This window comes from Cryptomeria japonica, chromosome 2 (genome assembly GCF_030272615.1).
Source record: "Cryptomeria japonica chromosome 2, Sugi_1.0, whole genome shotgun sequence".
In the NCBI taxonomy this organism is placed as follows: Eukaryota; Viridiplantae; Streptophyta; class Pinopsida; order Cupressales; family Cupressaceae; genus Cryptomeria; species Cryptomeria japonica.
In genome coordinates, this window is record NC_081406.1 from 16,021,262 (window position 1) to 16,035,554 (window position 14,293).

The 14,293-nt window shown below is 35.7% G+C and overlaps 1 protein-coding gene across 2 annotated transcripts; it reads right to left on the bottom strand.

Moving 5' to 3' along the window:
* Positions 1-2,174: 2,174 nt before the first annotated feature.
* LOC131035393 (uncharacterized) lies at positions 2,175-11,415 on the bottom strand. 2 transcript variants are annotated; one of them, XM_057967091.2, is made up of 14 exons: positions 10,693-11,415; positions 7,467-8,106; positions 6,942-7,219; positions 6,657-6,852; positions 6,522-6,547; positions 5,969-6,381; positions 5,760-5,849; positions 5,444-5,642; positions 5,239-5,343; positions 4,864-5,115; positions 4,527-4,736; positions 4,157-4,396; positions 3,913-4,051; positions 2,175-3,687 (listed from the first exon to the last, which is right to left on the bottom strand). In XM_057967091.2, exons 1-14 carry the CDS (start codon positions 11,230-11,232, stop codon positions 2,291-2,293), a joined length of 4,725 nt encoding a protein of 1,574 aa, XP_057823074.2. In that variant the 5' UTR covers positions 11,233-11,415; the 3' UTR covers positions 2,175-2,290. The 2 variants fall into 2 exon arrangements, with proteins under 2 accessions (XP_057823074.2, XP_057823073.2); XM_057967090.2 differs by having other exon boundaries at positions 5,239-5,346.
* Between the last annotated feature and the right edge of the window lie 2,878 nt (positions 11,416-14,293).

Genomic DNA, 14,293 nt, shown 5'->3' on the forward strand with positions numbered 1-14,293 from the left:
TAAGAAGGAGAAACCCAAGTGTGGATATTGCAATAAATCTAGGCATGATGAGCATGATTGTAATAAGAAACAACTTGAAGAGATTAAGAAACTCCTCAAGGAACATAACATTGCATTGCTTTCTCAATGTTCTAGTTTACCCTCTACTTCTTCACATCTTTCATCTTCCACATAGTTGGGGTCAACATGTATTGTTCATGGAGTACTGAGATAAAAGGTCATGTTCTTGTTGTAACTAATGTTGATCAATCTATTGGATGAATACTTCTCCAGTGCTTTAGATCATATGACAAGATCAGCAGACCAACTCGTCACTCAGGTCTTCATAGGTGGCTAAAATAGCTATGTTGATCTTCTTGCTAAAGGGGATGTTGATAAAGGTAATGGAACTTTCAGTGATGTTTTCTTCATTACTAATATTTCTCATAACCTCCTTTCAGTATATTAGATAACTTAGAGTACTGATAAGTCTATTGAGTTCATTCTAGATTCAATTTTCATTTGTGATTTGCATAACAAACAATTTGTTGCAATGGGTAGAGCTCGTCATAATAATCAAACCTACACCTTTTCCCATTTTGTTTTTTATGGTGAATTTTCTAAAGTGGATTCTCTTGGATCCATTGTGGGTAGTTCTTCAAAGGGCCATGTTAGTCTTATGAACCTCGTTCATCAACCCATTGATGAGGTTCCATCATTTCCTGCAACTTCAAACTTCAATGTTGACTTGGTTTACAGAACTTCAATTGAGTGGGATGCTTTTTATTTTCCAAGTTTGACTTTGTGAGAAGGCTACATTTAAGGTATATTAAATTTGTTTTGTCATTCTTCTTCTGCAATTTTGGAGGACATGTTTGAGGGGGTTTCTCTCCTCTTTGATAACACGTCTTCTTTGGAGATTGCTCTTGATTTTTCACATCTTTTGTCTTCTTTGATTAGGGTAACACTTGATTTTGTTGGGACATACTCAGAGACACTTGATCATTTTTTAGAGATACACTTTTGGAGGCTTCTTCCCTCTTGCGTCTTCATGGAGATGGAATTTATTTAGCATCCACCAATGGATCTTTTTCTTCCCAAGAGGAGAATTGTTTTTTTGTAGGAATTGGATTCACTTTTGTCTTCAAACATTCTTCAATGACTTTGGAGATACTTCATTATGGAGGTAGGAAAGGGGACGAGAGGAGTGGGGCTAGGGCTATGTAGTTTCTTTTTGTCTCTCATAAATAGGGACTTGTGGATTATATCTTAATGATGGATGTAGTACTGGCGGGTATTGATGATTACTCTATACATCACTCATTTCATCACATTTGAATATGATTGCTTTCTACATTCTCTCTTTGGGAGAGGGGTTTTCCCCATGTGATTTTCTTCCTTTACTTTGTTTGGGACAGATTTTTATTCATGGGTACCTAAAATGACCTTGTAGTTGAGACCCATCTTTGCATCTTTGTATCCTTGCATCATTTGTATTGGTTTTATTTCTTCCTAAGTTGCACTTAAAGAGGGTATTAGTGTGAACAAGGTTATGTTCCTAACTAATTTCTTAGTGGTGATCTATTCACATGTTAACTTAGGTCTTAGGTGTTTTTCTATAAAGTCTTAGTAGTTAATGGGATCATGCATCTCATTTACTCCTTGTGTCCTAGATCTTCAATATTTGTTTTAAGTTGTTTCACATGTTATAGGATTAAGACATATCAACTTCTTGTTTAATCCTATCCCTCACCTTGCCTATATGTGCAAGGCTATTGTACACTTTGTAACTTATCTCATAGATCTTAATATCAAACAAATACTCTCGTGAAAAGTTTCTTTATTTTTGTTGATGGCATCGAATGTTGAGCTAATTTCCAGGTTCTACGACATGAACAAGGGTGTCAATTTAAAAGAAAAATGCACCCATTATAAAAAAGATAAATATTCTTATATGTGATGTGTAAAAAGATTGTTTATATTTTATGTTCAACTAGTAAATTCTATATTAGAGAATATCCTTCTTGCTCTAAAATGAACCACTATAACACTCCAATATTTCGTAACAAATATAAGAAATAATATATGTCAAGACCATTTAGCTTCAATGGAAAAGCATTGCGTAACTTTTTTAAATCGCTATTAAGATGATGAGGAAGCCATAACATGATAAGGCCCATTTGATAGACTACAAAGATCCCAAAAATTCAATGATATTACAGAAAGAACATATTGAACAGCAGAACTGTTGCAATACGGTAATAATTTACAGAGGATCTTGTTAGCCTGTAGCTTCACCTCATTGAGAATTTCATTTTTTTGATTTCAACTTCATCAATTCTATGGAAATACACTGTATTAGTCTTTTTGCCTCTATTGATGTGAACTCCCTTTTCTCTTGGCACATTTCTTCATTTGAACTCTTAAATTTACAAAAACTATTTCCGTAAATGCCCTCAAATGAGTCCAACAACAGCTTCAATGCTTTTGTTTTCTCTGGCACAATCTCAGTAATATCAACCATGGTATTTAATATGCCATTTGCTGCAGCTCCAAACCATGAAGGTGCACCATCCCAAGGCTTTTTGTGCAAAGCTAACTGCCATCTCCAAGGAGAGAAGAATTCTGAAATAACTGTCTCTAAATTGCATACTCCTGTTTTAATTAAAGATTTCCACATGAATACCAGATATTTCATGGGACAATCCTCATTATTCTCCCTTTGAAGATCAAATATGGATTGACTTAAAGAGTTACAGCTTCCTATGGTGAACTGTTCATCAACTCCACGGCCAGATTCAACAGATCCATACTCTGTATGTTGATCACAACCTGCCTTGTTTAACTTAACTGTTTCCTTTTGACATTCTGAAGCTGTGTCACCAGCTTGAGACATGTTAAAGTCCAGGCATGGAATTAGGTCATCCCCTAAATCAATGTTTTGTGCTATGCTAGAAGAGCATTCTACCAATTTCCCAGGTGTGAAGCCAAATGCTGCCCATGGAAGTATAAGGCACCAATAGGCAGCAAGGGCAATAGAACGACGAACCAAGCCATTCTCAATCCTATATGCATCAAAATTTTCTTCATCCAACAAGATATTACTGAATGTTTGATCAGGTTCAAAAACAATTGCATCAAAACCTCCCAATGGAAGCCCCTTCTCTGCGTTGGCCAGGATGCTTTCAATTAGAACACACACAGATGCCAAATGAAGCCTCAGCGAATTTCTTGCTCCATCCAAAAGTGTGCCCTGTGAGCAGCAATCTGACACTTTATGGCAAGAGCGAGCAATCTTCTCAGCCTTTAAAGCCATATAATTCATGTTTAATTCTGTATGTTGCAAGTGAAAGAAATCCACCCCATCGGCTGGAAAGTGTTTTTGCTTAGCATCTATCTCTATTTGTTCCAAACCACAAATATTCTTTACCATAATATTTGAAGGGCCATTTTGCACAGAAAGCATACTGGTGGAGGAGTTACAAGTTGCATCCTTTTCTTTAATGTCGGTCACAATATTCATACATCTTGAAGTCAAAACATCGGCCTCCTGATGTACTCTTTCCAAAAGCTTTTTACCCTTCATCTGCTTTTGAATCTTTTTCCGCCAATCATCAATTGCTCTAGTTATTCTCTTTCTGATCTCACTGGAAACGTTAGCAAGAGTTTTTTTATTAACCGCAATAGCAGCTGCCTCAGAAGCAATTCCTGAAAAAGTCATTGGCAAGGAAATAAATCAAAAGACTTCGGCACAATATTGGCTCAACCAAAGCAGAAATGTATAAAGTTACGAACATCCAAATCATTATGTATTATAAGAGACCAGTTTTCAAATAAAAAAAAAACATTCTTTATTCTTGTTCTAAGTAGGCTTCAAGAAAGAAGAGGGAAGACAAGTATGAAATAAATAATAAAAACAGGATTAAAACCTACCACCGGCAACACTCAAAACATATGGAGATTCATCAGGTGCGGCTAAAGCAGATAAAGCTTTCACTGTTCTATCAGCAGAGTGTCGTCTTGCATAGTCAATAGCTGCAGGTAAAACCTGTTGAATAGCAGTGCTGACTATCTGTGGAAAAAAAATAGTGAGTGGAGAGAAAGTAAATGAATAATAACTATCAATCGATGCAAAGAGGCATTCAGTCCTTTGCAGGGGAATCAATCAAAGTCTTACATGTTCTGTAGCTTCCTCAAAATTGCTTGCATTAAGCATATTTTCAAACTCTTCAATACTCTGTACTTCAGAGAGATTTGGGAACCGATCCATTATGGCAACTTGCAATTTATTCATCATATCTTCTAGAATTTGTGGAACACACTTAAGAGAAGCTGCATGTGCAGCATTCACTGCAGTTGTATCCACTATAAAATCTACTAGCCTCTGTAGATTAGGTCTTTGTTCAAGAAATACATGCTGCAGCAAACATTTGGAAGTTCTACGAGTTCAAGATTTTAGCTCAAACATAAACTCTCTGATGACATGAACATAGAGCTTACAAACAATGACTGCTGAACTTCAGAAACACAGATTATGGAAGACAAACCTGGAGTTTAAGTTTAAGCTGATCCTTATCATTATCCATTACATTTTTCACAATGATAGATTCCCCAAGCATGTTGTTATATGCATGAGACTGGCTCTCCCTTGAGTTTTGGATTGGTGTAATCTTACGAATGTAATTATTACGCTGTGTCTGAGAACATGCTGATGGCATTTTCCGTCCCTTGGCTGCTACAAGAACAGATTTCATGGCCTGAGAAGCACAAACCATTTTCAAAAGATGTACATATTTAAAATTAAAATCATTTAAGTATTCGAAAAACCATCCCTTTATACTGCTGTTGGTCAAAATTTGTCATAGATCTAGGGGTATTTCTCACCATCAGAAGCGGGCAACAATGTTGAATGTAACTGGTATCAATTATACCAAGCATTCTGTCAATGCCACCACAAATTACACTTTTATGATGATCTTCACCTTCGATACTTATTCTATTGTCCTTGTTCAATCTTTTTTTATCACTCTCATTTGTTTCCATTATAGCTTTGTTCGGAGAGTTGCAATGGATATTTAACATGCTCATATCTTCAAAGAAGCTATCCAATGCCACAAGGATGCAAACACTACTCACCTGGAAACCCAAAGGGCATAATACAACATTAAGCTGTCCCATATTTGTAATGACACTTTCTTGGAGTTATAACAAAATGAACAATCATTAGAATCAAGCCACTGAAATAAGCAAGAATGTTACCCCAAAATCACTCTTGGATGGGTCGAGCATTGGTAAAGAATACAGAGCCTTCAATGAAGAGAATACTTTTCCAAAGTAAGGCTGTGTTGCTTGACTTGGGACAACCTGCTATATAAAAAAATTAAAAATATTGTCAGCAATGAAATGCTACAAACTCAATTGCTATTGAAAAAATCCATCAAAACAATAATTCTGTGTTCCTTACCTTCAATATCCCTAGAAAATCAAGGATCCAGGGTAATACTAACAACAGAGATTCATGTGATCTGGCATTATCTAACTCTTCCAATAAATCAATGGGAGGATGGCATTGAGGTATATCTGATTCTGAACAAGAAAGCTCACAGCCTATCTCTGGAGGAATAGGTGGCAATGATCCTGCTTCTGGATAAAAGAAAATGAATCTGAAAACAGCAATTATTCAATGGTTTAGTAAACGGAGCTACAACAGCTTAAGTTATAAACAGACAGAGTTATAATGTTTCGTCAAATTTGCAGCAAGGGACTCTGCAAATGCATACCCCATTAAGCAACCTAATGATTTTAGGGAAAGAACTCTTTGTGTGAAACTTGCTCCAATATCTGCTACATCCCGAGAGTAAAGTGGAAGCCTGTATTTCAATTGGTAATGAGTATAATTGCAAATAGAGTCCACAAAATTGATAGACTCAACCTTATTTCTGCAATCTGAAACCATCAAAATCATGAGCAAGGTATATGATAAAATTACTTTATTAGTTTATGCATTTTTGATCTGATGCTGCACAATAACTGGCTATTTAGTCGATAACTATCAGCTGCTTCAAGAAACAAGATGTATGTCCTTGTTGACTGAGGAAAAGCTTTTGAGAATCCCTCAGACAAACAAGCCTTACAGTTAATATCCTCCCAATTTTGGATGGTTCCCTGTGGTAAAGGGGCCTTCGAAGACTGGGAAAGCTTAGCTTTATTCCAAGTATTACCAGTTGAAAGCACCTGATATTTATCAGAAGTATCTGGCCCTTGAGATCCTCTTTGTGGCAAAAATACCAGAGGCTGGTTATTAGATTCAGATGTTAAACGATCATGCAGCCTGTGCAACTTTGCAGCATTGTGTCGTGCTAAACCTGTAACTTCTGGGTCTGTTTCACCATATGAAGATGCCTATGAAACAAGTTTCATCTGATCAAAAAATTCAGAAGTAATAGAAAAGCTAAACTCAAAAAATCCTTCTGGTATCATATTTGAACTTGAAAACAAAAAATAACAATTTCAAAGCACAAAGTTTTCTTCATACTTCTTACCTGCAAATACTGCTCAATGAAGAGCTCTGCAATACTCAAACCAAAAATAGATGTTAGATCCTGCTAATAAATGCAAGAATAGCCATTGAAGAACTGAAATATTAAAAGCCTTCTTACTGCACTCTATTAAATTACCAGAAAACCAGGGATAGTTCTCAACCATCAACATTTTTGACAAACTTTGCACACTTTGATGTAGCTTTATGTAGGCATCATTATCCTTGCCAAATGTGGCAAATCCAAAAGCACTTTGTGATGAGGCAGCCTCCCGTATTATTTCAAAAAAATGATCCCTGCACTGTTCACGGTTGTTGTATATTCGTTGAAACGCCTGACCAAATATGAACTTGAGATTTGTCAGGCCATATTTGGAAAGAATTAAAATAAATTGTAGTTTGCACACATCAAATAATTGCTTACTATAGTCCGGAAGTTATTACGAGAATCTCTAGCAGCTTGAAATGGTGAGGATGTAGGCATGGCCATAGGCAGATGCTTTTGTGGTCTCTTCTCTCTAAATTTGTTGGGTGATTCCTGTAAGGCACATTTTGCTCCATATGCAGATTCGTATGCCTTGAAAGAACGCAATGCTGCAGATTGATGTTCTGCTAAAGCACCCCTTAGCCGAGGAAGTAAAGATGGTGAATAACACAAAATCGCAGGTTGCTCGATAAGAGTAGCAAGGAGTTGCTCTCCAACTACAGAAGAAAATGAATACAAACTTTCAACAATGCTCAAAAGTAAAGAGGTACACAGCGTAATTAGACAAACAAAACAAATAGGTTCTAAAAACCCACTAAAACATTCTATCAGAATTGTAACATGCAATTTTGCAAAGATTTAATATTTCCATAGTCCATATTTGTGTGTGTGTCTGCTTCTAGATTTAATTGTGTTATCTTTTGAATTTGGGATAACACTACACAATCCATTAGTTTATGATACCACAATCTAGGAGTTTTGCTGCTTGCTCAAGTGTCTTGCAGGCATAAAATGAACAACTCTTTTCATCTTTGAATAATTTTCCAGCTATATCCGGCTTCTCTTGAATGATGGTTAGCTTATCATGCCCGTCCCCACAGAGACCCTCCAAACTCAGAAGCTGCAGTAGAAAGTAGAGCTCCCCAATCAAAGAGGGAACCATCTTATTCATAATAAGCTTTGCATGAACTTCTGCAAACCTCTTAAGCTTGCCAAAAAACATCTTAGAAGGTAGGCTAGGGTCTATACAAGGAACTTCTGAAGACAATTGAGTTTCTCCATTGGAAACAAAACACTGTGGCAAATGGTCCTTGACCTTAGATTTTGAATTAATATTGGCATGGTTTTGGGAAGAATTCATTGGCCAGCTCAAATGTGAGACCTTCTGTGCTTTAATATCCTCGGTTGGAGCCTCTGGGTGCCTGTGATTCCTAGTTTTACTGCAACGGTCCATTAGCACATCCATATCAACTTTAAGGGACTTATGCACTGCTAAATCTTTATTGGTATCGAGTTCTGATTCCTTAGATGGCTGTAGATTAGCAAGAACAAAAGAACTGTCCACAGCAAGAATTGCTGATGGTGTAGGATTCACTCGCCGTGCCTGCCAAAAAAAATAATTTGAAATTAAGAACGAGAACCCAATATTTTAGAGTAGGCATTAGCTCAGACAAGTTCATGATTAGTTAAACAAGTTTTACTAGAAGGACCAAACATTTAGACTTAACAAGATTCCACAAGGAGGGCAAAATATTTTAGATTTCCAACAGGATATGCCAAAAGCTGGGAGTTTGTAAATTAAAGGATCGAGAAAAGAAATAGCGCCAAAAGCTAGGTCAAAATATTGAACATGTTGCATTTTCCAAGGCCATGATCCAAATGACTACGAAAGTAAGATAGTAGGAAGGGCCATCTTTCAGTTTGAATGGAACTGTCAAATGTAACATGCAGAAATGATTCTGTCCATACAGGTACCAGAAATAACCAACCCAAATACAATATTAAATAGTTACATGATTTTGTAAGTTGTGCTTTCCTTCTAAGAGCTGTAGCATTTTTATATATCATAATCCAAATGACTAAGAGAGTAAAACACTAGGAAGTGCCTTCAATTTGAATGGATCTGAGAAAGCTAACTTGAAAAATGTGTCTGTCCACAAAGGTAACTTCCTGGAACTAACCAGCCCAGAATAGATATTAAATAATTAAGATGCTTTTGCAGGTTGTGCACTCGCTAGAAGAACAAATTTTTTGTCGTGTTTAGAATTTTCAAAAAAGTTATTAGATCTCTCCTGTGTGTATAACATGAAGGTCATTCTAATAGACATAACTATCGTGGCAAACACTTACCAGCAAAACTGAGGTAGAGAAGATTCAGACCATCCATTTCTAGTTGACATGAATAAGGAAAAATAATAAATAGTTAAATACAGATAAAATCATAAAAGTGATGAAAAATATATTCTGTGAACCAACAGAGACAAAATTAATTAATCAGAATCTACCCTTCAAGAAGAAAGTACGGAACCCACAACACCAGTGGCCCTGCAAGTTCATCATCAAGAATTGATTGGCTTCAAAAGCCAGCCTCAAAATTCTGAAATGTGACAGAGGTAGACATTGTATATAGAATAATGTCATTTTTCCTTTCAACCTCTACCCTGGCATGCCTGTGGCTTCATTTGGATACAGTAAGGTTAGGTTACAATTAATTGTGTACGAGGGGATGTGGTGTGGTGTAATGCTAGAGTGTGACAGAGGTAGACATTACATGTAGAATTATGTCACTTTCCTTTCAACCTCTACTTTGACATGCATGTGGCTTCATTTGGATACGGTGAGATTAGGTTATAATGAATTGTGTAGAAGGGGATGTGGTGTGGTGTAATGCTAGAGGGAGACTTGTTGAGAAAGACTCAAGTTCAAATTGCCCTTGCCATAATAAGGCAACCCATAAACCAATCCAATATTGAAGAGGTTAGGTGTTAGCATTGTTAAACATTACCCATAACTTAACCTGATATCTATAATAGAGAATAAAACAGATACAAGGTCTAGCAGCAACATTGGTGATTGCCAAGTTGACGTTCCATTGGGCATCCTTCCTGTGTTAATGCAAATGTGGGATATAAGACACCCGAAGGAAGCAAAGTTTGTCCAAATAGAGAACCTATTCATTTTTTGATATTTTCTCTGGGTGCAGTGTGTAACTGAGTTGACCTAATGGTGAAGGCATGTATATTCCACTGTAGAGGTCAGAGGTTTAAATCCGAAAGGCGTAGGGTTGGGTTCCTTGTTGAACAACGAATAAGGTAAAATGAAAAAACAATCCCCTTGTAGAATACTTCTATGAGGGGCTCTCATACAACAAATCGGTAACTCAGCTTGGTAGTGACCTAAAAAACTACATTTACCCTTCACCCTTTACCTTCATATTAGGCCTTGAACCTGGGAACACCTCAGAAACTGAACATTTTATAGAAGCAGATGGCCAGTTAAAACACATGTTCTTTTAAAATGTATGAAACATTCCAAGGGGTATTACTATAATGTACTTAGGATTCTCGTATGAGCACAATCCAAGTTCAAATCTTGCCACCATAGTAAGGCATCCCACAACATCAGGTGACATAAAAAACTATCATTACTTACTAAGCCTTGAAAATGGGAAACACCTCAGAACTCAAACATGACCCGGAAGCAGATGACAAATGTTAAAAAAACGTTTCATTCGATGCATAAAACAGTTGAAGGGTTATTGGTATAATGGTCACTTGGTTATTGGTCTCTACACCAAGTAACCTGAAACATTGCCCTTACTTTTACCTCCATATTAAGCCTTCAACATACGAAACACCTTAGAAATTAAACATGAGCCAGAAGCATAAGACAAGAGCAAAACCAGATTTTCTTATTGAACGTATGAAATAGCCCGTGGGGTATTGATATAATCGCAATGGGGAATAGTGTTCGTGAAAGAACATGATACGAGTTCAAATTTCGCGGCCATAATATGGCGGGCACTCCTGACATGTGGCCAGGTTTTAGGCAAATAATTATAGGGCACATTTCAGCGCGGCCCATGTGTACACAAACCTTAAGAAAGTAAATTGTGGGCCAAGAATACTACACATAATATTAATGGCAGCCAAAACAATCTATGGAACACAAAAACACGATGACCACCTACCTGCTTTGTTGCATTGAGATTCCCCTTTTTCTTGGCTTCTTTGGAAGGAACAGAACCAAGTGCTGGATACTCGTCTTCATACTTAACTTCAGGCGGACGCACAAAACTGGCCTTGGTAGTAGAATTTATAGCAGATCTCCCTCTTCCATTTGTCCTCGCTTCCAAAACCTTAATTTTCTCTCCAAATTTGAGCATACTCTTCTTCTGCTCTCTAGGCATTTGTTCCACTAAAATTTCTTCTGGATTAGACAAAATCAAACTTGAGTCCGCTTGATCTGTAGCAGACTGCAGAAAGGGGAATGTTTGGGACCTTATGTAATTCAGAAATGAGACTGCAAAAGAGAAAACAGAGGTAGCATTGAGCTTATTTTCAATGGCCTTAGAAAAAGAAGAGGAAGCAGATGCATTGGATGGATGAGATAAAATCCAGGCTAATACTACACTGAGCATTTCTTCATCACTTGCGATGGAATTTATCAACTCCAAATCAGCTTCAGCAACTTCTCCTTCCATGGTATCTGATGACGCTAATGCTTGCATGTTAAACACAGTTTGACCAGAATTCAAGCCGTAATGAAGAGGCTGCGCAAGAAAGTATTTATTGCCCGTATATATCGGCGGGGTAACTTTCAACCTTGGGGATATGCCACACAAATTTTAGTTTTAGATTTCAATTTTTTTGAATGCAAATTTCTATAAAATTGATTTCTTCTATTTTATTCGAATTCTCACTTGGCCTTATTCAAAATTTCTCAGAAAATTTTATTGTAGGCGGCTCCCAATGTAGGGAAGTAGAGAATTTAAATATAGGTCGGGGCTTGTTAACCCCTGCTATGTTAAACATGGGAGCAATTATAGGAATATTTCAAAAGTTGAGTTTCGAAATTAATTGTAAAGATGGTAGATTAGAAAAGAATTAATGGTTGTCTTTGTCAATATTTATGACAGTAAAATTTTGATTAGAAAAGGATTAATAGTTGTTCTAGATATGTTTGTGGATTTTTTTGAATGGTTTTTTAGTGGTCATAGTGTTGTTCTCAAATGAACGTCGTTAAAAATCTAGACTATAAGCGTCATTAAAAATTTCCATTCATTCATTTATTGTTAGATTTGTACTTGAATAGGTGGTTTTGTTCTTAATATTTTGCCTATTATATTTAGTATTTTTTTAATAATTATTAATTTATAAAGATTTTTTTTATATATTGAACAAAGTTGAATGAAATATATAAAGAATAGCAATCCAAAAGGAGTTGCATTTAAGAAAAATGTAAAATAGACTACATGACCTTAAAAGCACAAATAATACAAGTTGAAACAACACAACCATATCTAAGACAATACAACTTCTTATACAGAGATTACAGGATTATTTAGTTTATAAATACTTGAAATTAAGTTTTATAGAAAAAAATTGTATGTAATAATTTAAATTTATTTATTAGTGTAGAAGTGGAAAGTGTATTGTGATATTTTTCTTAATTTCTTTTGGTTTTGAATCTTTGAATCTTTGTTCTTAGTATAATATAGTTTTCAAATAGCTTATAGTGTAATAATGGGTATTTGACTTGAATCTAATTTAAACTTAAGTCCTACTTTCTAATGGATCCAAATGTCAACTTTAACATTTTTTTATTATTATTGGGTCAAGACTGTAGGTGCAATCATAAACTTGGTTCACGATTGCAAACGTAGCCTTGCGCCATTCTTTTTAAATAAAATTTAATCATGGGCATAAGCCAACCTAATGAGATCAATCACTTTGACACATTTTGGATCTATCTTTACCCCCCCTCATTGGAGATAATATGTCCAGTAAGCTTACCTTCTTCCATCCCAAAAATACTTTTGGGGATTTAAATATATCTCATACTCTAAACACTTCTAGAAGATCAACTCCAAATGCTTGTAATGATCATTTTGATCCTTAGAATATGCAATTAAATCATCTTGGTAGAAAACTATAATTTTATTTATGAGGCCTACAAAAGTGGCATTTATGGCTAAGTAGCTCCAACATTCTTTAAACCAAATGGCATTTGAAAACATAAATAAATGTTCCCCATAGCATGGTGAAGGCCATCTTATGCTACTCAAATTTCTCAACCATGACTTGATTGTAACTTGAGAAGCAGTCTATCACATGCATTAGCTCTTACGTTGTTAACTATTGCAACATATGATCCATACTAGAGAATTAATAATTGTCCTTGGGGGAATCAATATTTAAATTTTTTAAATCCATGTACAACCTAATATATCCATTCTTTATGTAACCAGAACTGGGTTTGAGACCCACTTCAAGTGTTTGATCAATTTAATTATTCATCCTTTTAGCTTTATTTGTTCTTTTTGTATTTGAACGGCAAGAATGGGGTTGACAAGATTTTTCTTTTATCTAAATAGATTTGTATTAGGTTAAAATGGAATGGTATTCTAGAAAAAAATCACTCTATAAATCTTTAATTGATCATAAGACCAAGCAAAGCACTTTTGGTATCTTCTCAATACTACTATCAATATTTGCTTCTATTTTGGTTTTAATATTTTACCAATGTAAATCATCTTGGGGTCGATTTAGTACTCAACTTTACACCCTATACATCTTCATCGCTAATAGGCTTACTTCTTGTCTTTTAATAATCAACACTAGATCTGTAATGGTGAGGAAATGAGGTTCACTAGTTCAAACATGCAAACGAGGAATCAAACCCATTCACATCCACATACATTGGATAATAATCAATAAGCCCAACTCCAGACGCTTGAGAGAGTAAGGCACTATGGTTGGTTATTCTATTTTGGCTTTTGATATGATTGGATAAGATATAATGAGAAATTATGCAAGAATTAGGTTAAATGATGCAATCATAACAATAATCAGCATAAACAAACAAATGCAAAACTAGAAATCAATTGAGATGTATGTAACTAAAAAGGGGATACATAAAGGAACCTATGTCTAAAATTAGGGCTCAAAATGGTTGGACATTGTGGATAGGTTCCCTAGTCCTACAAATGTTCGAGTGCAAACAAGGGTCAGAATTGGTCTCAGGATCTTCCCAACTGACTTCCTGCCAAATTTTAGGTTAAACAACCTGGATACTAGCACTAGGCACCTTTTTTGTTGAATTTTGTCTAGTTACCTCTGTCTTTGTCTGCATCGTGCTTTTGAACCTGTACACTAAGTCTAAAACTTATTTTCCGAACTTGCAAATGCACGAAAGGAGAGTAAAAATGGTGTTGGGTTGTATAGGGGCTTCCCTTAGTCAAACGAGTAGATGTTAACCTCCACTATAGTAATGGTTAGAAAAATGAACTTACCCTTGGTAAGTAGAGGCTAGATCTAAAGGAAATGTTGAATTGAAGTGCTAAAATGAAATGATTATACCTTTGGTTGATGATGCAATGCTATTTAGATAAGTTTTCCAAGTGTTGATGCATTACATGATAAATCATAACAAAATCCATCATAAAAACATACTTAAAGATAGCTTGATGTAGCTTGTTGTTCCTTGTACTTAGATATGCTCGTGATTGAAGAATTGAGTGCTTGAATGAAACTTGTGGATCTTTAAGATCAAAAGATAAGCAAATGATT

Excerpts from the sequence above, each read along its gene's own strand:
- LOC131035393 (XM_057967090.2), bottom strand. The coding sequence starts at position 11,232 with ATGCAAGCATTAGCGTCATCAGATACCATGGAAGGAGAAGTTGCTGAA. Across the intron at positions 6,853-6,941 it reads GTAATAACTTCCGGACTATA|GCGTTTCAACGAATATACAA; the intron begins GTAAGCAATTAT and ends ATATTTGGTCAG. Across the intron at positions 4,052-4,156 it reads TTGAGGAAGCTACAGAACAT|ATAGTCAGCACTGCTATTCA; the intron begins GTAAGACTTTGA and ends TTTTTTCCACAG.